Below are 20,775 nucleotides of genomic sequence, written 5' to 3'. Positions count from 1 at the left end.
AGATCACAGAAGATATATAAACAAATATAAATCATTTTGTTGGCCTCTGTTTCTCAACTATCGAATACTATTTGTTTTAATAAAACTTATTCCATCGCATCCCAAACTTAGATTTTAAATCTGTTCACAAACTTTCATTTAGCAAACAAAAAAAAACAAAAAAGAAGCAAGAAAATAACTTCATCAAACTTTAAGAAAGCATTATCATATAAATATAGCATTATTATAAATCATGGCAAAAGCTGAACTAAAAAATAAAAAATCAATAAGTATTTTCCATGGCAAAGGTGTTAAGTCATCCATTTCTCAAACTTTTAGTAGATGGAGATCGACATTTAAAAAGATTACCCAAGAAACTTTGAATTCTCTCGATAATGGATCTATGAATGATGATAAGGTAGAAGCACTGTTTCAAGCAGATGATTCAAGTGTCTCTACTTCGGATCCTAACTCCGAGGGAACCAGTTACGCTTCTAATTCGATGCCACCAAATCTAGGTGCCGCTGTTGAAATGAGATTGACTGATGAAACTGAATCTTTTGAATGTTCTGACTCTTCTAGTGATGAAGATGATAGTGATTCAAATATCGAAACTTTTTCGAATTACAATGCTACAGAAAAATGCAAAGAACTGCGACACGAACTTGGAGAGCCGTTCTGTAGTGCTGATATCATTTGGAAAAGAAGAAGAGAGCTTTGGACTGAAATCAATGAAACGAACAATGACATTTCAGGCTCTGAAAAAAGGAAACAAACTTTTGAAAAAATCCCTGCTGATTACTACCCTCGTGTTTACAAAAAATTAGTTATAGATGATAAACCTTTGAAAGATCCGTTAAATCTAGAAGATGCGATTCAAGTAATTAATTCTGGTTGGACTGAGACTAAAAAATGGGCTACTGCAGCAAACGGGTTGGGTTAAATAATGCATAGTTTTATTATATCTTTTCAGGTCCCTTATAGAAAACTTTCAATGAAAATTAAATAATGAATAGTAATTAGGTGGTCATTAATTACAGGTGAATAGATTCAGGTTTGTGGGAATATAAAAATGTTTATTAGTTATTTTGTTAGGCATTATATTCAATAGTATATAATGTATTGTTATATAGTAAGACACATTCATTTCAACAATAAGTAATCTTATTTATGTACATAGTTAAATAGCCAGGGGTCCTAGGGTGAATATATTCTAAATGGTCCATCTCTTCCATAAATTGTTTAAGAGTCCTTACGAAACAGCCAATGAGTCGAATAGTACTGATATACTCTCACCGTTGTGGTCACGGCGAATACATTCAGCAAAAATAGCAGAGACGTCTATGACTTCCAGTTTGGTTGACATTTCTATATGCTCCTTTGGGATTGGATAACTATTTGTAACTACAATTTTATGAATAGCTTCAGACTGTTCTAGTTGTTGTAAACAGTCACCAATGAATACACCATGCGTAGCAATGACGTAAACTTTTTTAGCCCCACAATTTTGAACCAAATGTTCTGCAGCACTTACAAATGAGGTTGGTCTGTCTATCATATCGTCTAGTATAATTGCTGAACTATTCTCGACACTACCAACTAAAGTTATCAATTTTTCTCCATGAGTAAGATCGGGTTTGCCTTCTTCCTCTTCTTCTTCATCATCGGTTCCTTCATAATTCTGACATAGGCCATACTGTTCATTGTGATTAGAAGATAATATGAGACTGTCAGTCAAAAATCCTTCCTCTCCAGTAAAGTCAGTGGTATCAATTTCATCATCACTAATAACATGGCCATTACGGATTCTAGCAGTTTGAATACCATTAGACAATATTATATTCTCTTCTTCGAATGGAGAGTCTCCTAGCTTCACAATCGGTCTGTTTTTTCTCAGCATGGACTGTTTTCTTAATCGTAATTGTTCAACATCTCTATTCTGTGAGTATAGATCTTTTGAACGTCTACGATCAGTATGAATCATCGCAAAATTTATCTTCAAGCTGTCAGCTAAAGCAGTAACTCTTTTCGTTCCACCAGGATTCTTCGAAACTACGACAGCATTTTCATAATCTTCCACATTTTCCTTAATCCATCTTGCTAAACTTGGACCACCATAAAGATTATCAACAGGTTTACTGAAGAATCCCTGCATTTGAGATGAATGAAGGTCCATTGAAATTACGTGGTCAGCGCCAGCCATGATCAATAGGTTTGCCAACATTCTAGCAGTAATGGCACCTCTATGTTTTTTCATTTTACTTTGCTTTGAATAAGGGAACATTGGTATTACAGCTGTCACTTTTCCAGCAGACCCACCACTAAAAGCAGAAACCATAATCAATAACTCCATTATATGATCATTCAAAGTGTTCGAACTAGATTGAATTACATAGACGTCTTCGTCACGTACAGAGACCCCTATCTGAACGGATGTTTCACCATTAACAAATTTCTTTAATACGCAAGGTGCAGGTTCAACACCTAACCTCTGGCAGACTAAATTACCCAATTCTGGATGAGAATTCCCAATAAATACCTTATAATCTCTCATTACTCACAACTCTTATCTAACACCAATTAACAAACTTCTTTCTTGAACTAGAGATGAGATGGTATGTAACTTATCTTTCTCTCAATGACCTTTAAAAAACTTCCAACTGAATATCCTCCTGACAGACTAACTCGGAATATAAACTGAGGATTTATATCAACCTACTCTTGCAGTATATGTCAAACCAGATACTCTAGCTATATTTTTTGTCTCTTTATAATTAATCTCTTTTACTCTCCTTTCCATCTACCAATAAAATGTCATTTATAAAGCTCTCCTAGTGCAATATTTTCCAGTTTTTAATGGACCCTTGACTATTAAATGAAGCAAACCAGAGTTAAAACTCTATTTGAATTGGGATGAAGAGATCACTTGTCAGGACACTGCTGGTGGGAATCATCGATACTATGTTGTATGGTGTAATTGCTCCCTTTTATTGTGTTCAAATTTGATGATTATTGGCTTGTATATAATATTTATGTAGATGATGATAAATAGTATATAAAAATCTGGGGTATATACAGCATCAGCCGCATGGAATAAAGTAAAGTGATTGGCATATTGCGAGATTTGATCGATGAAATGAATCTGCAATGTGCGTATACTTATAGATACCTCGATTTTATTCTCTTCTATGATTACTTTTTGCCTTTTTGCATGGTTATACATACGGCTCCTGTTCTCTGATGTTCATATCGAATCATTATTCGTTTCTATTGCATACCTCGATGGGAACAAGAAATGACTAGGATAATTGGGCAGCTAGAGTACAGGAGGTTTAGAGTTAGTTTTGTGAATTCTTGCCAGTCTGTGACCAGACGCAATTGCAATTGCCAGAACTTGGTATGGCATAATATCTCAATGCGAAGAATATACTGGATCCCAAGAATAAGTACTTTCAAGATTCTGTCTTCTATACAGAAAAGGAATTTAAATCAGTCTTACGATATTAGGATCCAAAATCTACCTACATCTATTGTGCTAGTAAATACACCAGGTTTCCCTATCTGGTCCTTGCTGTCGGTAAGCATTTTCAGGCTGTTTTGCTCGCCATCAAAAATATGAACACATACCGACTACCGACACACATTCTCACAAGTTTCATTAATCCTCTTCATCATCTCCTACCCTCAATTGGAATAATCATCCTTCTTTATAACAACATCAGACTCATCTCATCTCATCTCATCTTACTGGTATATAAAAAAGTTTCAAGCTGAAAAAAAAAAGTTGTTAAAACCATATTAACTTAACTGCAAGAACCAAAGGTTTAAGAGGTTCAACGAGCAATATAGCGATTGGAGTGTGACTTAGGATATGAATCAAGGAAGTGGTAATCAGTCAAGTATATTACAGACTTTTGTCAAAAAAGTTTTGGCTCATTTGGATGAGAATAATCCACAAGCGTTGAATGGTTTTCTAACTTTATTTAATGGTAGTGGGAATTGTAAAATTATAATGAATGCAACTCCAATTGCTCAACCTATGATGTTTCTACAGATGTGGCAGGAACAAGTAGTTCAAAGTCAGCATAATTTAACTTCCATGGATTACCATATAATACCTGGCTCTGGCAGTATTATTTGCAATATTGGTTGTAAAGTACGTTTTGATGAAAGTGGTAGAGACAAGAGAGGTCAAGATGCAATAGTGACTAACACTGGTATGCCAAATACTAATGTTAATGCTAGACCTGTTTGGGGATCGTACCATGGTGTGTCGATTCAGGTTATTGTCGATGATCGTGTCTTGAGGAATGATTTAAATGGTGTGATATCTGGATTTAATTACAATATGGTTTATAAGCCAGAAGATTCATTGATAAGTATTCAATGATTATTTTAAAGATACATGAATAGATAGTTTGGTCTATTTAGTTTGATTTAACAGAATAGAAAAATAACTATTTATATAATAACAATGCATTAATTGGTATAGGACCAACACCCTAATTTTATAATATTAAAAAAAAATCGTATAGAAACCGTATGTATATCCTTATATATGTGTGTATTTTTTAATCAGAATGAATTATATCTAGACGTTGTAATGTGTAGTGATGATTTCCTATTTTCTAAGCACTAGTAGTGGTTGCAGCTGTTGCATTATTAGTATTTTCAACATTGGAGCAGATGATTCTTGGTAATAATTCGATTTCTCTAATGATAAATTCACGTTCGTCTCTAAACATGGGATCTTTTATGTCAGTACCAAAAGTTTCGAAATATTTTAATAGTTTGTCTCTATTTTTAACTAAAATGTCCAGCACAGGCTTTGATTTTCTAGGGTTTGCAATGACTACTTTAAACACATTAAATGCTTCAATCTGAAGATTTTTGGATTTGTCCGTCATCAAGGTCATTATTAATTTTAAATTCTCTGGAGAATTTATATATGTACTCATCAATTGATTGTTCGATCGTATTATAATCAATGAAGAGATTAATTTCGTACTCTGTCTCTTGGTTACGTAATTACCATGGGCCATTAATTTATTTATATTCTGTATGAAACTTAACATGTTTGATTCTTGTGAAAAAAATTCTTTTGAGACTAATTTCTCATGAGTTATAAATAATGCATTTAAAATTTGGAATGACTCTGTACTTATTTCAAAGTTTCCTAATCTCGCAAAAGTGAAGAATTTCCAAAATTGAGGATCCTTTAAGATAATTCTACACAGTTGTTCATATTTGATACACTCCAAAATCATATTACCAACAATTTGGAAAACCTCATGGCTATTTTTTTTTTCTTGAAGATGATTGTAAAACTAATTCCACTTTAGCGTAGCATAAAAATTACTGTTTTAAGGTTTGAAAACGAAATAATTCTACAGTGACAAATTTGTTGTCCTTTTGAAAACGAAAAGTGAAATAGCAAATTTTAGCAAACTTTCTTTCATTGCCTCTAAATTCAGTTTCTTGGAAGTTCAGCAAATAATTCATAAAAAAAATTCATGTTTATTCATTGCTACATGAACTTCATATTTCATCTGATTCGTTGGCTTAGGTTCGGAATCACCTAATAACAATTCTCTAGTTCCTACTAAGTATTTAAACAATTCTTCTTGATGTTTTCGTCTCGTGTCACTAGTCGAAGCAGTAGTCATCTTCCCAAACTGCTCCAAAGAATATCGGACATAATCTGATGGTGTCTTCGGATTCTTTTTCCAAAGAAAGGACATATCCAAGTCCTGATTCTTGTGCTTCTTAAACATCTTGCCAGATCAAATCAAAAATAAAAATAAAAAACCGAAATGAATAAATATAAAACCTTAATACTACCAATAGGAAACCTATTTTCCACTAGATATTAAAAATGCAACAAGTGAAAATAACCCAAACCCAATATAACACCAATAATAAATTCTAGCTGAGTAATAGAGAAGATAAGTCGATCTAACGCTTACCCAAACTGCAGTTATTGCAAAAGTCTTGCTCTTGCGACGCCTATCTCAACAAACACCAAAATATTTGCAAGGGAAATATAAGTTATACCCAATATCAACCACAATCAACCGCTTTGGCACTAAAAATCCTTGATCTGATGCCTTAAAATAGGCTCTTGTCTTGATGATGAGATGTTGTCTTCTTATATATCTTTGAAACTTTTTTGATGCAAAAATTAAAAACCATTTCGAAAAAAATACTGATGGAAAAAATTTGAAGGATGCGAGGTTCGAACTCGCGCGGACAACCGTCCAACAGATCTTAAGTCTGCCGCCTTAGACCACTCGGCCAACCCTCCAATGTATTTGTTGAAATTTTGGAAAAATGTAGTTTGGTAGATAGTTAGTTTCTATTGGCCTCAAATTGCTCTTTATTCAGGAAAACTCTCCTCGTATTCCTCTCACTACCCTCAAATGTTAACTTTGGGGTTATTGCCAGTTTCTCTCTCACTCAATCTACCGCCAAGCCTACTTCAATAACTGTGTTCTTGGAAATTACAAGTGTTAAGCTCTGAATTGAATGACGTTGTTTGTAGGTGACCTGATTGATGACGAAAGTAGAATGATAAAGTCGATAAAATTTATATATGAGCAGAGTTGTGTAGAGAATTATGTTGTGGTTTTTCTACCGAATCGTTCATAGTAATAGATTCTTTATTTATTTCCAAGGACATTCTTAATAAGTTGATATTGATCCGGTGTATTAAAGTATATAATATACACATGGGAATATAATTAACATGACAAGTGTCAATTAAGATCTTGTCATTTCTTATATAAAGTGTTGGAAAAGTTTTAACGTCAGAAATAACACTTTCGTGTAAAGTAACATTTCTTTATCCTATATGAATAATGTCGTAATACGTATATATCACGTGTTACCTCATAATTCTGACAAGTTGTCAGTCAATACTTGAGTAAAGAGGTGAATTGATATATTGAAAAGTCTCAATAACGCATCCTTTCATTACTGGGCCGTCTGATAACGTAAATACGATAAATTGTGTATAGCGCAATCTTGTTGTAGAATAAAAGTATAAATGACAGTAATTCAAAAGACAAAATTTATGGCCTCAGCATATGAATACTGCCGTACTCTAATATGCTGGTGACTACATTACAAGGATATATAGTCAAATATTTTCTGGATTTGGAAGAAAATAAGGGCCATTTACCTAACTGGCCTGTCTGTCACATGCCTCGGCAGTGGTAGAATTAATAGATTCAGTTCAAAAGAGACCATTGATCCAACTATTATCCCTAAGTGTTTATCATATAACTGACAATAACATAGGGAACTGACAGCAACATATATATTCGACATAGGTATGCTCGATGTTTATTATATATAATAAACATAATTAAAGAACATTACTCCCTCAACTGATTTCAGCTCCAAGACATGAACTTTATAATCTTGACATGAAGAGACTAGAGTAGTCACATTTCCATTTAGATATTGATCTAATAGTAAAAAAAATCGGGTCTTTTATTCAATATGACTACAACTTTGGAAAACCTTTTTGCAAGTATTGATGACATTCATAGTTCAGAGCCTCTTGATTCTATTTGTAGAAATGGCATTGTAATTTTACAATATAAAAGAAGATCAATAAACAATTAATTACAAGTAGACGTAGGATATCCTCCTTTACCCAGTTATGAAAAAAGTGGCTATTCCCTGCAGATGTCACTCTTTCCACTAAAGAAAATAACTAAGGTAAAATTTAAAAATTGTATACATCCCACTTGATTCCCAACTAATTCAGATACATTGATCAGCATTGACACCTCCTAGATCTATTACAGCATGCTGATTTTTATTTGAAATCTTTCAATATCTTCTTCATATCGCTATAATTTCCTCGATACTGCCAAGCAATACCCTCAACTAAAAATAAAAATCAGGAATCCAACATATTCTTAATCAACCGTATCCCACACTCAACATAGCCATCCTAAGCCTACAAGATATGCATATCTAGAACACTATTTGGTTGACTTGTTTTATATTCTTTGATCAACCTATTGACTTCTCAATGAAAAATCACCCGATGAGTCTTATTTCAATATAAAATTAGATGAATAAATTGATATTAAAAAGAGAGAGATGGATGTTACTTTCTGTTGGAATGTTGTGATATCTTGTGTACAAGAGAGATACCTGGGATATTTATAGGTGTTCAGAAGGTCTGTGTGCATAGTAGAATAGTTTTGTTGAGAATGGAAGAGATTAATTTAGGTACAACATGCGATATGCATGTCCACGTAAGGGACGGTGAAATGTGTGAATTGATTACGCCAACAATTAAAGAAGGTGGTATTTCAGTTGCTTATATTATGCCAAATTTGCAACCTCCAGTGACTACATTGGATAGAGTTATTGCTTATAAGTCTGAATTGGAGAAGATTGCGCCAGAGACCACATTTTTAATGAGTTTTTATTTATCTAGTGAATTGACTCCGGAATTGATTCACAAAGCTGCATCAGTTGGAGCTATTCAAGGCGTTAAGTGTTATCCAGCTGGTGTCACCACTAATTCAAGTTCGGGTGTTGACCCAAACGATTTCACAGCTTTTTATCCTATCTTTAAAGCAATGGAAGAGGAGGGTTTAGTTTTGAATTTACACGGTGAAAAACCGTCAGTAACAAATAACAGTTCAAATCAAGAAGATATCCATGTGTTGAACGCAGAAGAATGCTTCTTACCGGCTTTGAAGAAATTAAATAACGATTTCCCTAATTTGAAGATAGTTTTAGAGCATTGTACTACAGAAGCTGCTGTTAACACGATTAAAGAAATCAATAAAAACGTAACTGATTCCAAAGATGTCAAGGTTGCCGCTACCATTACAGCTCATCACTTGTTCTTAACAATTGATGACTGGGCAGGTAACCCAATTAACTTTTGTAAGCCAGTAGCAAAATTACCAAAGGACAAGAAGGCTTTAATTGAAGCTGCTACCTCTGGCAAACCTTATTTCTTTTTCGGTTCAGATTCAGCACCTCATCCTCTATCCAATAAAGCAAAACATGTTGGCGTATGTGCAGGTGTGTATTCTCAATTATTCGCAGTACCTTACTTGGCAGAAATCTTCGACGAATATCAATCTTTACCAAAACTAAAAGGTTTCGTATCAGAATTTGGCTTTAACTTCTACGACGTTAAACCAGAATCATTAAAATCTACTAAAGAATTGATACTATACAGAAAGGAGCAATCCATCCCAGAAGTCATCACCAATGACAAATCAATCATTGTAGCACCTTTCCAAGCAGGATCAAAATTAAACTGGTCTATTAAGTGGTCATCATAACCAATTTAATATATTTTGGTTCATTGGTCCTTCTTCCATTTACACAATTCTTCAACTTATTTCTATATATACGTATGTATAACTAAATATATATATATTTATAACTCTACACAATCAAATGCGACATTGTCAAAGTTCAGTTACATCGATCAGCGATTTGAAGCTTGCCTCATTCCGTTCAATAACTCATCTCTTTTACATAGCTAGGGACAGTATATTTCACATACTAATTTTTCCCTATATAATAAGGAAAACGGTTATAAAACTATTAATAATATTGATTTAACAACATCTGATGAAGAGATAAACTGAATTATAGATTAGTATATAAGTATTAAGAAGTGATCAGGCATTGATAAGAGTGGTTAAAAATAAGTTATAATGAGTTCTGGTGATGATTCTAAAAACGTTGAGGAAACCCCATTGCAAATAATTGAAACTGGGCCAAATGGTTTAAGGCAACAGATAATCCCTGATACTAATTTTGAATATATTAGTGCAGACAGTGAATTGACAGAAGATTTGGAGGATGATATCGAGAATATCGATTTGGTGCATTTGAAGATACGTTCTATGGAAGATTTGAATCTGTATAGGTTCAAGAAATTAGTATCGTTATGTTTAAGACAGAATTTGATTGAAAGTATTAGTGAAGTTGATGTATTGCCATATGATACTTTGAAAGAGTTGGATTTGTATGATAATAGGATTAAACATATTTCTAGTAATGTCAATAAATTGGTTGCTTTAGAAAATTTGGATTTTTCATTTAATAACATTAAAAATATTAAAAATATTGATAAATTGGTTAATCTTGAAAATTTATACTTCGTTCAAAATAAAATATCAGTTATTGAAAATCTATCAACTTTGACAAAGTTGAAGAATCTAGAATTGGGTGGTAATAATATCAAAGAAATAGGGCCGGATTCTTTCCAAGGGTTGGAGAAGCTAGAAGAAATTTGGTTGGGTAAAAACTCTATTCCAAGGTTGATTAATCTACATCATTTGAAGAGCTTGAAGATTTTATCAATTCAAGGTAATAAATTGAAAAATATTGAAGGTTTAGAGGAATTAGAAAATTTAGAAGAGTTGTACCTTTCTCATAATTTTATTACTAAAATTGAAAATCTGGATAAAAATTTGAAATTAAATACCCTGGATATCACAGCTAACAAGATTGAAAAAATAGAAAATTTAAAACACTTGACTAATCTAACGGATATTTGGGCATCTTTTAATAAAGTTGACCAAACTTTTGAGTCACTAGGTGAAGAATTGGGTAAATTGCCAAACCTTGAAACAATATATTTAGAAGCCAACCCAATTCAACGTAATAATGAAATATCATACAGAAGAAAGTTAATGATGAATTTAGGGCCATCATTACAAAAAATCGATGCTACTTTTATTCAAGGTTAATTAATGGTCTAGACTTTTGCTGTGGTTTTTCATGACGATTGATTGATTATGTTGTCAGTGATGCTTGGAACTCGGCTGTGCATGGATTATATTATGAAAAGAACCTATTTTTTACCCAAATAATAAATATATATGTATATATATTCATCTATAGTATAAACAAGATTCTGTTTCTATTTGGATGACCTACTTTCCCTTTGTTTAGTCTTGATCAGCTTTAATTATGGTAATTTAGACTTTCCTGTCATACACTGTTAACTGTTTATGAACAGCTATAAAAATAAAAAATAAACGACCCCGGAGAGGATTGAACTCTCGATCTTGCGATTAACAGTCGCACGCCTTAACCAGCTTGGCCACGGAGTCTTCTAATTGTTGTTTTTTGAAAATACACTGTTTGCCATATTTTGGAATTCAACTTTTCAGAAGTTTTACAAAAATAGCTCTATTCAGGGCTTTGTTGCGGTTTTAAGATATGATCTAACAATATTAAATATAGTGTTTGGATTTTGTATGGTTTGTTAGCCACCAGCATACACATATCTCACTATAAATAGTCTATTTACTTTGAGATCTGGTTTCTCAGAAGATATTTGGACCAAAAATGAACTTTAAATAAAAGTTTGAAAACTGAAAAATATCAATTAACGGCTTAAAATTATAACGAAGATACTTCCAGGTATCTTGAGTTACTCCTTTGTCCTTAAATCAAAGGATAACTCTTGGTATATGGGTCCTTATATGTACGTCGTTTAGCACGACCCCTATTTAACTATCAGATATTATTGGTAATATTAAAGGAAGGTTAAAAGGCTGAATTGATTAGTTACAGAGTTTGATGAGCAACACTGATTTGAACTTCTAGAGCACTCAAGAGTCGACTCAGTGGCCAAATATCTATTTAGTCTTATTCAATTGACTAATTTCGTGACATTAAATTTGAATTAGTTTCTCTTAATGATTCTAAATTTGAATAAATTTATGAAATATTTATCATATTGACGATGAGCAGTTATAATTATCCTAAGACTAGTTCTCAAGGACAATATAAGCGTCCCAATCTCGTCAGCAATCGTGAAAATGTTGATCTACCAAAGTTGCCACCATTAAGGACAAAATCTTCGTTTCTGGAAAATAGAGATAATAGTGAAGACAATATATCTATTGGTTGGACTCCTGTCATAGGCAATAATGGTGTGGGTGGTAGCGAACCTAATAGTACTGGAAGTCTTTCGAATATCGGGAATGTAAATAATTCTGATTCTCCCATTTCTGGGAGTAGGAGATCAATTAGTGGCAGACCTCCGCCTCCAAGAATTCCAACCCAATATAGCATACCTTCTTCACCTCTTCGAATAGCACCAACTAGAACAAAAACTTCAACACCTACTTCATCTCAATATAAATCTCCATTTGTATCTGAGTCAGATTCAAACTTATTGAGGAAAAGTACAAATAATAGTTCTAAGATTTATCGCTCACCTTTTATAGGAGATGATGAAATAAAATCAAGAAGTAGTTCTCCTAGGATTTGGAGCACTCCTCCAGAAGAATTTGAGCAATCGACAAAATCGATACCTGGATTAAGTTCTTATAATGATAACATATTGGACAGTCCGACATTTTTTGAAAGGCCTCCATTACCCAAAATTCCTTCTTCATCTTCAAGAAATATGAGCGGTAATAGTAAGGTTTCAGATAGTATTGAAAGCTGTTATTCAGACTCAAATTATACATTTAATAATTCCAATGCAAGACATAGTAGCTTTAATTCATTACTAGGTGGTAAACCTCTAGAACTTGCGCCAAGTATAACAGCACCTACACAACCATTTTCAATTAATTCCTTGGATGAAAACAAGTTATATCAGTGTTATAGTGTATATAAATTATCTGATATTTATGAATGGGTGTTAAAGGTATATTTTGAATGGTTTAATGAATATGTATTCGGAAAATTTGAATTTTTTCAAATGATTCAGCTGTTATTAGAATTCCAAATGCCCAAGGCCTTTGATCAAGACACAATTGATTCAAATGTTGATAAAATAATAGAATCCTTAGTTCTTCAAAAGGCAGTGAGATTTGAAAAAGAATCGGATGAGGATGAAGAAAACGAAAATGAAATCACAATTATAGTAGCTGGTTTAGATATTTGTGGTATCTTCACAGAACTATTACCATGTTACTCATTTTCTGATAATACATATTCTCCTACATTAGCTACAGTGTGTTATTCAGAAACTTGTCTCAATAGATTACCTACAGAGTCAAGGCAAGAACTTAAGTTATCAGAAATAATTAATAAATCTGTGGGACTATGGACAGATTATTGGAAATTAACTCCAGAAATGTTAGCAGAAATTAACCCTCGTGAAATTCAAAGACAGAGTTTTATTTTTGATTTAATAATATTGGAGGAAAGATCCTTAAATATGGCAAATGCAGCATTAGAGGTATATGGGAAAAACTTTGATCCAAATTTATTACCAGATGAGCCTAATTTCGCATCACTAGCATTCAACGTTTTTCCACCACTTATTCAATTGCATAAAGAATTTCTGCTAACTCCAATTTTTTGGAAACTTAAAACCAGAGGAAAGTTTATAGACTCTATTGGAAAGATTTATTTGAAATGGGTAAATGAGGCTAGAGAAATTTATATAAATTATGCTACTGCTATGGCTACCGTTCATGAAATTATTACTTGGGAAAAACAACATAACACAAAATTTGCACAATGGTTGGCAGAGGTAGATAATTTACCTGATATTACTCGTTCCAAAATGTATCATGATGTGATATTTTTTGGTGGTTTTTTTAAGTCGTTGCAAAATTTACCTTTAACTTTACAGTCTATTTTGAAAAATACAGATCCTTCCATGGAAGATTACGAATACTTAGAAATAGTTATTAAAGAAGTAGAAAGTTTAAGTGCAGAAGTTGATCGTGTTCATGGTGCAGCAATAGATAGGAGAAAACTTGTTAGATTCTCAAAGCAACTAGTTTTTAATAGTAAAAACAATTATACCGTCGGCTATGTCAACATCAAAGATTCTGTTGAAGATGATGATGGTACTTCCTCACAAGACAAACTAGATCTGGGCCTGACTGATACTGGTAGAAAACTTCTAATGGCAGGTACTATCATGAAAAAAAGAGAGCTTTGGTTAGAGCCAACTCCCGTATATATAGCCCTTCTGGATAATTATTTCCTTATAACAGAAAGGGTCATGAAGGGTAATCAAGAAAGGTACAAGCTTATTGAAAGACCAATCCCGATTGAATACCTAAATTTGGAACAGCGCAAGCCTAGTAATGAAGATGGTCGTTCTAGTGCAGGAGGGAGTATAAGAGAGTCTATCTACAAAGGATCTAATAAATCGGCTAGTCAGTTAGTTTCAACACCTATTAGTGCCGTACGTCCTCATTTAATTAATGCCGCTAGTACGGTTTCAAAGTCATTATACTCCTCCCCTACACATGGAACAAATAAGGAAAACTCGCATACTGAAATTTCAAATGCAATTCCATCTCATTCTGAATTTGGATTTAAAGTTAGAAATCTGGCAACAAATGAGTCTTTTACATTTTACTCATCCTCATTTGAAGAAAGAGAACAATGGAGAAAGGCATTTATTGCTTGTTTCGATATTTGTAAGAAACAGACAGTAACCCCTGTATTCAATGTTCAAGTAATTAGCACACAATTTGCATATTCAGAAAAGGATGCACCTGTCAATTTACCTGTTACAACAGAAGGTTCTGAAATTGACATTGCATTAAAAAAGTACGAGACAGAAAATAACAGGGCACTACAAAATGTAAGAATAATGCCAGCTATGATTTCATGCTCAATAAGCATTGAGTATGAGGCAAAAACGTATTTTTTTGTCGCTACAGAATTTGGTATTTTTATGAGATGTGAGAGTGAATCCAGTAAGAAATTTGTTAAAGTTATAAATTGTGTTTATGTGAAAAAAATGGAGTCCAATGTTAAGTTAGGTCTCATTTTTGTGCTGGATAACAGGAAATTGTGTTACTATAATATTCCAAGTTTATTAGGTGCATATTACTCACCTCAGAAATATTTATCCAACAATAGAGTTATTGGAATCCTAGTTAAAGATAAGATAAGTACATTTAAATTTGCAGAAGACTTTGGTAATTCTAAGCATTTGTTATATGAGAGGAAAGGGAAAATTGTAGTTTTGACGCCGGAATTTGATAGATTGACAAAGTCACTGAAATTTTTTAAATTTTACAAGGAATACAGTTTACCAAATTTTGGAGCCACTTTAACGGCGCCAGATGTTCACGATATAATAGTTTTTAAGAAATGCTTTATAGCCTGTACGACTAAAGGGTCTATTGTTTATCAAGATGCATTTAACGATGATGGAATTGTTTTACCGACATTTTTTAATGATACAGATATGTCATCCTATTTGAAGCAATCTCATATTTCACATTATGCATTCAAAACCAATATAGAAAGCTCGTCAAAAAAGGATTCTTCGAAACAGAAAATGGCAGAATATGTTAAGAAGGATATTGCGTCAAATAAAACAAAACCCATTTCTTGTTTTCATCTAGATGATTCGTTGAAATATGTCATGGTATATGATGAAGCCGCAGTTATGATCAATAAATATGGTGATATCGAGAATTGGAAGCATGATATTTTAGTATTAGATTTTTATTGTACCGGTGTGTCGTTAATTATGGGATATTTAATCCTGGTTGGTGATAATTTAGTTCAAATATATGACTTAAATACAGATACACCTTTAGGTAGACTAGTACCGGTACAAATCATCAAGGGTAAAAAAATAAGATTGATAAGCTCAAAAAATATTGATGAAGCAATCATTTCACTCAGTCATCCAAATATTGCTAATAGACAATTGTTATTAGCCTGTAAACCTAGAGATTTGTAACAATAATGAATAACTTAAATCATAAATGCATCATTCCATTAATAATAATATACTAATAATAATGTATAATTATATAAAAATAAAAAGTGGTTTAAAAATTGTAAATTGGCTTCCTAGCCATCCTATGAACAGTAGGTACTTTACTATTTCTTAATTTCACGATTTTTGCCAGTAAATTGATCAATTCCTGAACATTTTAGCCAATGTTTTTTAGAAGTTTTTCAATTAAATTCAAATTAAATGAACTTAAATTAAATATCGAAACATGTAATTCCTGTATTATACATTGGTTAGTCGTCATATCTCTTCTCTTCTTGTCTTATCTGAAACTTTATTGTCTTCACTATCTAATATATTGACCTTTTTTTCTATGACGACTAAAACATGAAAAAAGGATAACGATTAGATATTTAAAAATATTGTCATTAAAAGAGTATAAGAAATGCTCATTATGGATGGGGTTGTAGCTCTTACTACCGATTAAAGTGTATCTTTAGGGTATATTGAAGATTTGAGATAGATTTCCACCTTTTGCTTTGGAGATTTTTAGTCTTTTATCAATTATTTTTGCTGTTGCTTAAATTAGTGAATAAAGCATCATTAAACTTATAGCTTCAGTAGATATTGATAAGGACAGCCTGACACTTATATGGATACGATGCAGGTTACTGAAGGAAGTTCATCTGGTCTCCAGAGTAGTAGTAGTGAGAAGAATGTGAATAAACTTGTTGAGAGCAAGTCTAGTAATAAAAATCACTCTCAGAATAAAAATATCAAGAATAAAAAATTTCAAAATTACAAGAATCCTAATGGTAGCCAACACCATGGTAAGCAGAAACGGTATAATGGACGTGGTGGCAAATTCCCTTCCAAGTTTACCTCTTCAAATGAGCATCTTCAACAGGCTGGATCAGGATTTGTCCAGGATAGTTTGGAGGATTCTATTCAGGATGAAATTATTGGTGGCAACTATAAGTTGAGAGGTCGCAAGACTAAAATATCTATTAATCATTTGCTAGAATTCCAGCTTCCAGAAATTGAAAGAGATTCACACTCTCAACCTTCTATTCACAAATCGAAATCTGAAAAAAGGAAAAATGTGGAACATATCCATCTACATGGTGATTCTTTTATTAATGCAAACTATAGACTGCTTGTTGATTCAAGATCTGAATATAAAGCACAAAGTGCTGATCCCAATTGCTTGGTTCCAGCCGAGAATATTGTAAGAGTTGTGGTTCCCAAGGGACAAAACTGTCCAATTTGTTTATGTGAAGAACCAGTAGCACCACGAATGGTTACCTGTGGGCACATATTTTGTTATACATGTCTCTTGACATTTTTTTCGATTGTTGATACAGTTAAGAATCCAAATACTGGTTTTGTAAAGCAAAAGAAATACAAAGAGTGTCCATTGTGTAGTAGTATTATCAGATCCCATAATGTCAAGGATGTTATATTCGAAGACAATTCAGAAAATTCAAAAATTGATCAGTTACCAAAGGCTGGTTCCAACTGTGAGTTTTTGTTGATGTGTAAACCTCATGCTTTTGCCTTAGCTCTCCCAGCTGAATTGAATGTAGATATTGAAAAAATTGGTAATTTTCCTACTATTCAAATGAAGGAAGTTTCTAAATATTCCAGAATTATTACTTGTAATACTTCGTATTCATTACAATTATTTCAGAACGATATTGATGCTATTCAAGATCAATATGCAGTCGATAAGGCATTGTATAATGCTGATAATAGGTTTGTGAACTCAGCAATCGATAGTATTAATGAAAAAGTTACAGAAACCCTCTCTAGGGATGACTCTTTAGACGATTCATTCTCTGATCAGCTTTTAATGAAGGATACCAATTTATCTTCCCGTTACAATGACTCTAGTTCATTTTTCTTCTATCAGACTTCATTTAACAGCAGTACTAAATTCTTTTTATCCCCATTGGACATTAAGATATTAAGAGAAGGATTTGAGCAATATAGTAAAATGCCTTTAAGACTCGAGATGGCCATTGAGAACATTCACTTTGGAGATGTTATAACTCACGATTATATTAATCGGTATAAGTATGTCAGTCACTTACCATTAGGAACCGAGATAGCATTAGTTGATTTAGATTGGAGAAACTCAGAGATCATACCGAAGCATGTGTATGGAAAATTTGCTAATGAGTTGAAACAAAGAAGAAGAAAGTTTTCTATGAAACAGAAAAGAGAAGACATTCAAAAAAAGATTTATGAGAATAGATTAGAAAAAGAACATAAAGAATTTTACCAAAGAGAAAATGGTGAATTCTATAATATTCACGAGACTGACTATTCTGTAAGCGCTACATCTCAGGAATTTCTTGGATCCTTAAGTGAGTTGAATCTCTCAAGAAATTCAGCTAGGAAATCTGATACATCTGCTTACTCAAATGGAAATGGGAATGAGCACAGACAAAAATCCTACACTGAGACAACTATCTGGGGTACTTCAATTGATATTCAAGTAGATGATAAGAGATATCAAGAAGAAAAAGAGTTTCAAGAGATGTTGCTACAAAAAATGCAAGAACCTCCAAAATCGGAATCTTCGAATGTATCAATTGAATCAAACCCAAAATCAAAGTCAAAATCAAAGTCGAAGGCAAAAGTGCTATTATTCAGCAGCGGAGGTCATCAGAACTTCTAAGGACTACAATATTATAAACTTTCCATAAAATATAACCCCCCAAACAATGCATTATTAATTCATATTTTTTCACTACGTAATAGATAGATATAGGTATATACTTTTTTTTTTGTCTTTGATCAATTCTCACCCAATTCGAAAGGTTTAAATTGGCAGGAAGTTGAAATAATCAATACACCATCATTAGTCAGATACCAATCCTCATCCTGAGCCATGGCTTAATTAAATGGCTTTAAATGACATCAATCAAGTTGTCTTTTCTGTCTTTAAATATTGAAATGTCCTTGGAGGGCAAGGAAGGCTGCCCCTTTTAAATAAGCGATATTTAAGAAATTAAAGTGTTTAACAAATATCAAAACACATATTGATATTAGATCGATTTCGAGTTTGTTGCTATATAAAGAGATTTGATAAGGGTATCAAGAGATCCTGTGGATATTTATTTTTACTGATTAGTTAAATTGAAGGATGAGTGGTAAATTTGTTCGTGCTTCTAAGTACAGACACGTTTTTGGTCAAGCAGCCAAGAAAGAGTTGCAATATGAGAATGTTAAAGTTACCAATAATGCTTGGGATTCTAACATTTTAAAGACTAATGGTAAGTTTATTTCTGTTAATTGGAAGTCTTCTGGTGGTGGTGCTTTTGCTGTGATTCCTGTAGAGGAAGTTGGTAAAAACCCTGATCAAGTTCCATTGTTTAGAGGTCATACAGCTCAAGTTTTGGATACTGAATTTGATCCTTTCAATGAGAGAAGAATTGTTTCCTGTGCTGATGATTCGAAGATTGCAGTTTGGGATATACCAGAGAACTATTCCTTCCACCATTATCTTGACGAAGATAATCAACCAAAGGATATTTCCCCAGTGAAGATTCTTACTGGTCATAAGAAAAAAGTTGGTCATGTCTTATACAGTCCTGTTGCCCAGAATATTTTGGCTTCTTCTTCATTAGATTATACTGTTAAGATCTGGAATGTCGAAACCGGTAAGGATGAAATTACTTTAAAACATCCAGATATGGTTACCTCAATGTCTTTCTCCTATGATGGTAATCATTTAGCTACTGTTTCTCGTGACAAAAAATTAAGAGTCTGGGATGTTAGAAAAGGTACCGTTGTAAGCGAAGGTGCTGCCCATACTGGTGCTAAGAATCAAAGAGTTGTCTGGTTAGGTAATTGTAATAGATTGGCAACTACAGGTTTCTCAAGATTAAGTGACCGTCAAATTGGTATTTGGGATGCTTTTAATCTTGAAAAAGGTGATCTTGGAGGGTTTTACACTGTTGATCAATCTTCTGGTATTTTAATGCCTTTCTTTGATGACGGTAACAAGATTTTATATCTTGCCGGTAAAGGTGATGGTAACATTCGTTATTATGAATTCCAAAATGATGAATTGTTTGAATTATCAGAATACCAATCAACTGAACCTCAAAGAGGTTTTGCTGTTGCTCCAAAACGTACCGTTAACGTTAAAGAAAATGAAGTTTTAAAATGTTTCAAAACAGTTGTTGATCAATTGATTGTACCAATTTCGTTTTACGTTCCAAGAAAGTCTGAAGAATTCCAAGAGGATATTTACCCAGATGCACCATCCGAAAGACATGCATTGACCGCGGAAGAATGGTTTTCTGGTAAATCTGTAGAAGGCCCTTTACTAGTTAGCATGGAGACCATTTACGACGGAACTGAATTACAATACCATGAAGCTAAAAAGGCTGAACCAGTTGCTGCTCCTGTCAAAGCTGCTACCCCAGAACCAGTTAAAGTTGAAGAAAAACCTGTTCCAAAAGCTGCAACCCCATCTAAAGAAGAAGTTAAAGAAGCATCTCCTAAACCAAACTCTTCAGTCAATGACATTTTGAAAAAGGATTCCTCCGTTGATAAATTATTAGCCAAGTCTTCAGAATTAGATAAGGTTAACAACGCAGAAGACCCTTCAAAGAACTCATCTGAATGGGAAGAAGAACCAGTTCCCGTTATTGAAAAGGAAAAAACACCATCACCAGTGAAAAAGGTTGATGAACCTCGTAAGGAATCTGTACCATCTACTCCTGTTCAAGCTAAAAAAGAAAGTACCCCAGCATCTCAAATTAAGGAAGAGTCTACTGTAGAGACTCCAAAGACACCAACAACTACAGGTGGTGCAAAATCTTTAGGATTAAAACAATCAGTTGAAAAGTTGTCTAGTTTGGTCTTGCACTTAGAAGATGTAATTGGAAAGCTATCTGTCTCTAATTTAGAAAAAGATGAAAGATTAAAGGCTTTGGAAGACAAAATTGAACATTTATTGAATAAATAGGGACTATGATACAAATTTTCCTTTGTAAAAGTATTGTGTAATTATATTTGTTCTATTTTAATAGTTTTTAATTTTATAAAATGTTTTAATGTGTATACATGAATATCTTTAGACTAACTGAAGATAGATG

General features: G+C 33.1%; 9 protein-coding genes and 2 non-coding genes across 11 annotated transcripts, besides 5 other annotated features; 7 read left to right on the top strand and 4 right to left on the bottom strand.

The window, feature by feature from the left end:
• Positions 1 to 232: 232 nt before the first annotated feature.
• Positions 233 to 922, top strand: GAG1 (Gag1p; the record flags this gene model as incomplete). Its single annotated transcript, XM_001643927.1, has 1 exon — positions 233 to 922. One exon carries the CDS (start codon positions 233 to 235, stop codon positions 920 to 922), a length of 690 nt encoding a protein of 229 aa, XP_001643977.1.
• Positions 923 to 1,231: 309 nt separating this feature from the next.
• On the bottom strand, positions 1,232 to 2,533 carry Kpol_1001p30 (ribose-phosphate diphosphokinase; the record flags this gene model as incomplete). Its single annotated transcript, XM_001643926.1, has 1 exon — positions 1,232 to 2,533. One exon carries the CDS (start codon positions 2,531 to 2,533, stop codon positions 1,232 to 1,234), a length of 1,302 nt encoding a protein of 433 aa, XP_001643976.1.
• Positions 2,534 to 3,850: 1,317 nt separating this feature from the next.
• On the top strand, positions 3,851 to 4,369 carry MTR2 (Mtr2p; the record flags this gene model as incomplete). The annotated part of the gene is made up of 1 exon (XM_001643925.1): positions 3,851 to 4,369. The coding sequence occupies one exon, from the start codon at positions 3,851 to 3,853 to the stop codon at positions 4,367 to 4,369; it is 519 nt and encodes a 172-aa protein (XP_001643975.1).
• A 238-nt stretch (positions 4,370 to 4,607) lies between these two features.
• Positions 4,608 to 5,246: a sequence feature (this is one fragment of gene Kpol_1001p28, which is interrupted by a gap, the other fragment is Kpol_1001p28f1~contains possible frameshift sequencing error~similar to Saccharomyces cerevisiae HYM1 (YKL189W); similar to AA sequence:UniProtKB:P32464).
• On the bottom strand, positions 4,608 to 5,753 carry HYM1 (Hym1p; the record flags this gene model as incomplete). Its single annotated transcript, XM_001643924.2, has 1 exon — positions 5,478 to 5,753. The coding sequence occupies one exon, from the start codon at positions 5,751 to 5,753 to the stop codon at positions 5,478 to 5,480; it is 276 nt and encodes a 91-aa protein (XP_001643974.1).
• Positions 5,249 to 5,317: a sequence feature (this is one fragment of gene Kpol_1001p28, which is interrupted by a gap, the other fragment is Kpol_1001p28f1~contains possible frameshift sequencing error~similar to Saccharomyces cerevisiae HYM1 (YKL189W); similar to AA sequence:UniProtKB:P32464).
• Positions 5,321 to 5,347: a sequence feature (this is one fragment of gene Kpol_1001p28, which is interrupted by a gap, the other fragment is Kpol_1001p28f1~contains possible frameshift sequencing error~similar to Saccharomyces cerevisiae HYM1 (YKL189W); similar to AA sequence:UniProtKB:P32464).
• Positions 5,349 to 5,366: a sequence feature (this is one fragment of gene Kpol_1001p28, which is interrupted by a gap, the other fragment is Kpol_1001p28f1~contains possible frameshift sequencing error~similar to Saccharomyces cerevisiae HYM1 (YKL189W); similar to AA sequence:UniProtKB:P32464).
• Positions 5,370 to 5,465: a sequence feature (this is one fragment of gene Kpol_1001p28, which is interrupted by a gap, the other fragment is Kpol_1001p28f1~contains possible frameshift sequencing error~similar to Saccharomyces cerevisiae HYM1 (YKL189W); similar to AA sequence:UniProtKB:P32464).
• A 446-nt stretch (positions 5,754 to 6,199) lies between the features above and the next one.
• Positions 6,200 to 6,283, bottom strand: Kpol_1001trna2. Its single transcript has one exon. It is a non-coding gene; the product is annotated as a tRNA-Leu (tRNA).
• Positions 6,284 to 8,207: 1,924 nt separating this feature from the next.
• On the top strand, positions 8,208 to 9,302 carry URA4 (dihydroorotase; the record flags this gene model as incomplete). Its single annotated transcript, XM_001643923.1, has 1 exon — positions 8,208 to 9,302. The coding sequence occupies one exon, from the start codon at positions 8,208 to 8,210 to the stop codon at positions 9,300 to 9,302; it is 1,095 nt and encodes a 364-aa protein (XP_001643973.1).
• A 381-nt stretch (positions 9,303 to 9,683) lies between these two features.
• Positions 9,684 to 10,724, top strand: SDS22 (type 1 protein phosphatase-activating protein SDS22; the record flags this gene model as incomplete). The annotated part of the gene is made up of 1 exon (XM_001643922.1): positions 9,684 to 10,724. One exon carries the CDS (start codon positions 9,684 to 9,686, stop codon positions 10,722 to 10,724), a length of 1,041 nt encoding a protein of 346 aa, XP_001643972.1.
• A 292-nt stretch (positions 10,725 to 11,016) lies between these two features.
• Kpol_1001trna1 lies at positions 11,017 to 11,090 on the bottom strand. The gene has a single exon. It is a non-coding gene; the product is annotated as a tRNA-Asn (tRNA).
• Positions 11,091 to 11,728: 638 nt separating this feature from the next.
• Positions 11,729 to 15,664, top strand: TUS1 (Rho family guanine nucleotide exchange factor TUS1; the record flags this gene model as incomplete). Its single annotated transcript, XM_001643921.1, has 1 exon — positions 11,729 to 15,664. The coding sequence occupies one exon, from the start codon at positions 11,729 to 11,731 to the stop codon at positions 15,662 to 15,664; it is 3,936 nt and encodes a 1,311-aa protein (XP_001643971.1).
• A 649-nt stretch (positions 15,665 to 16,313) lies between these two features.
• MAG2 (RING-type E3 ubiquitin transferase MAG2) lies at positions 16,314 to 18,344 on the top strand (the record flags this gene model as incomplete). Its single annotated transcript, XM_001643920.1, has 1 exon — positions 16,314 to 18,344. The coding sequence occupies one exon, from the start codon at positions 16,314 to 16,316 to the stop codon at positions 18,342 to 18,344; it is 2,031 nt and encodes a 676-aa protein (XP_001643970.1).
• Positions 18,345 to 18,812: 468 nt separating this feature from the next.
• Positions 18,813 to 20,645, top strand: CRN1 (coronin; the record flags this gene model as incomplete). Its single annotated transcript, XM_001643919.1, has 1 exon — positions 18,813 to 20,645. One exon carries the CDS (start codon positions 18,813 to 18,815, stop codon positions 20,643 to 20,645), a length of 1,833 nt encoding a protein of 610 aa, XP_001643969.1.
• Positions 20,646 to 20,775: the final 130 nt, after the last annotated feature.

This window comes from Vanderwaltozyma polyspora, genomic scaffold, assembly GCF_000150035.1.
Source record: "Vanderwaltozyma polyspora DSM 70294 KpolScaffold1001 genomic scaffold, whole genome shotgun sequence".
Taxonomy (NCBI): domain Eukaryota; kingdom Fungi; phylum Ascomycota; class Saccharomycetes; order Saccharomycetales; family Saccharomycetaceae; genus Vanderwaltozyma; species Vanderwaltozyma polyspora.
The sequence above is the reverse complement of the archived record's forward strand: the minus strand, read 5'-3'. Positions and strand labels throughout refer to the sequence as shown.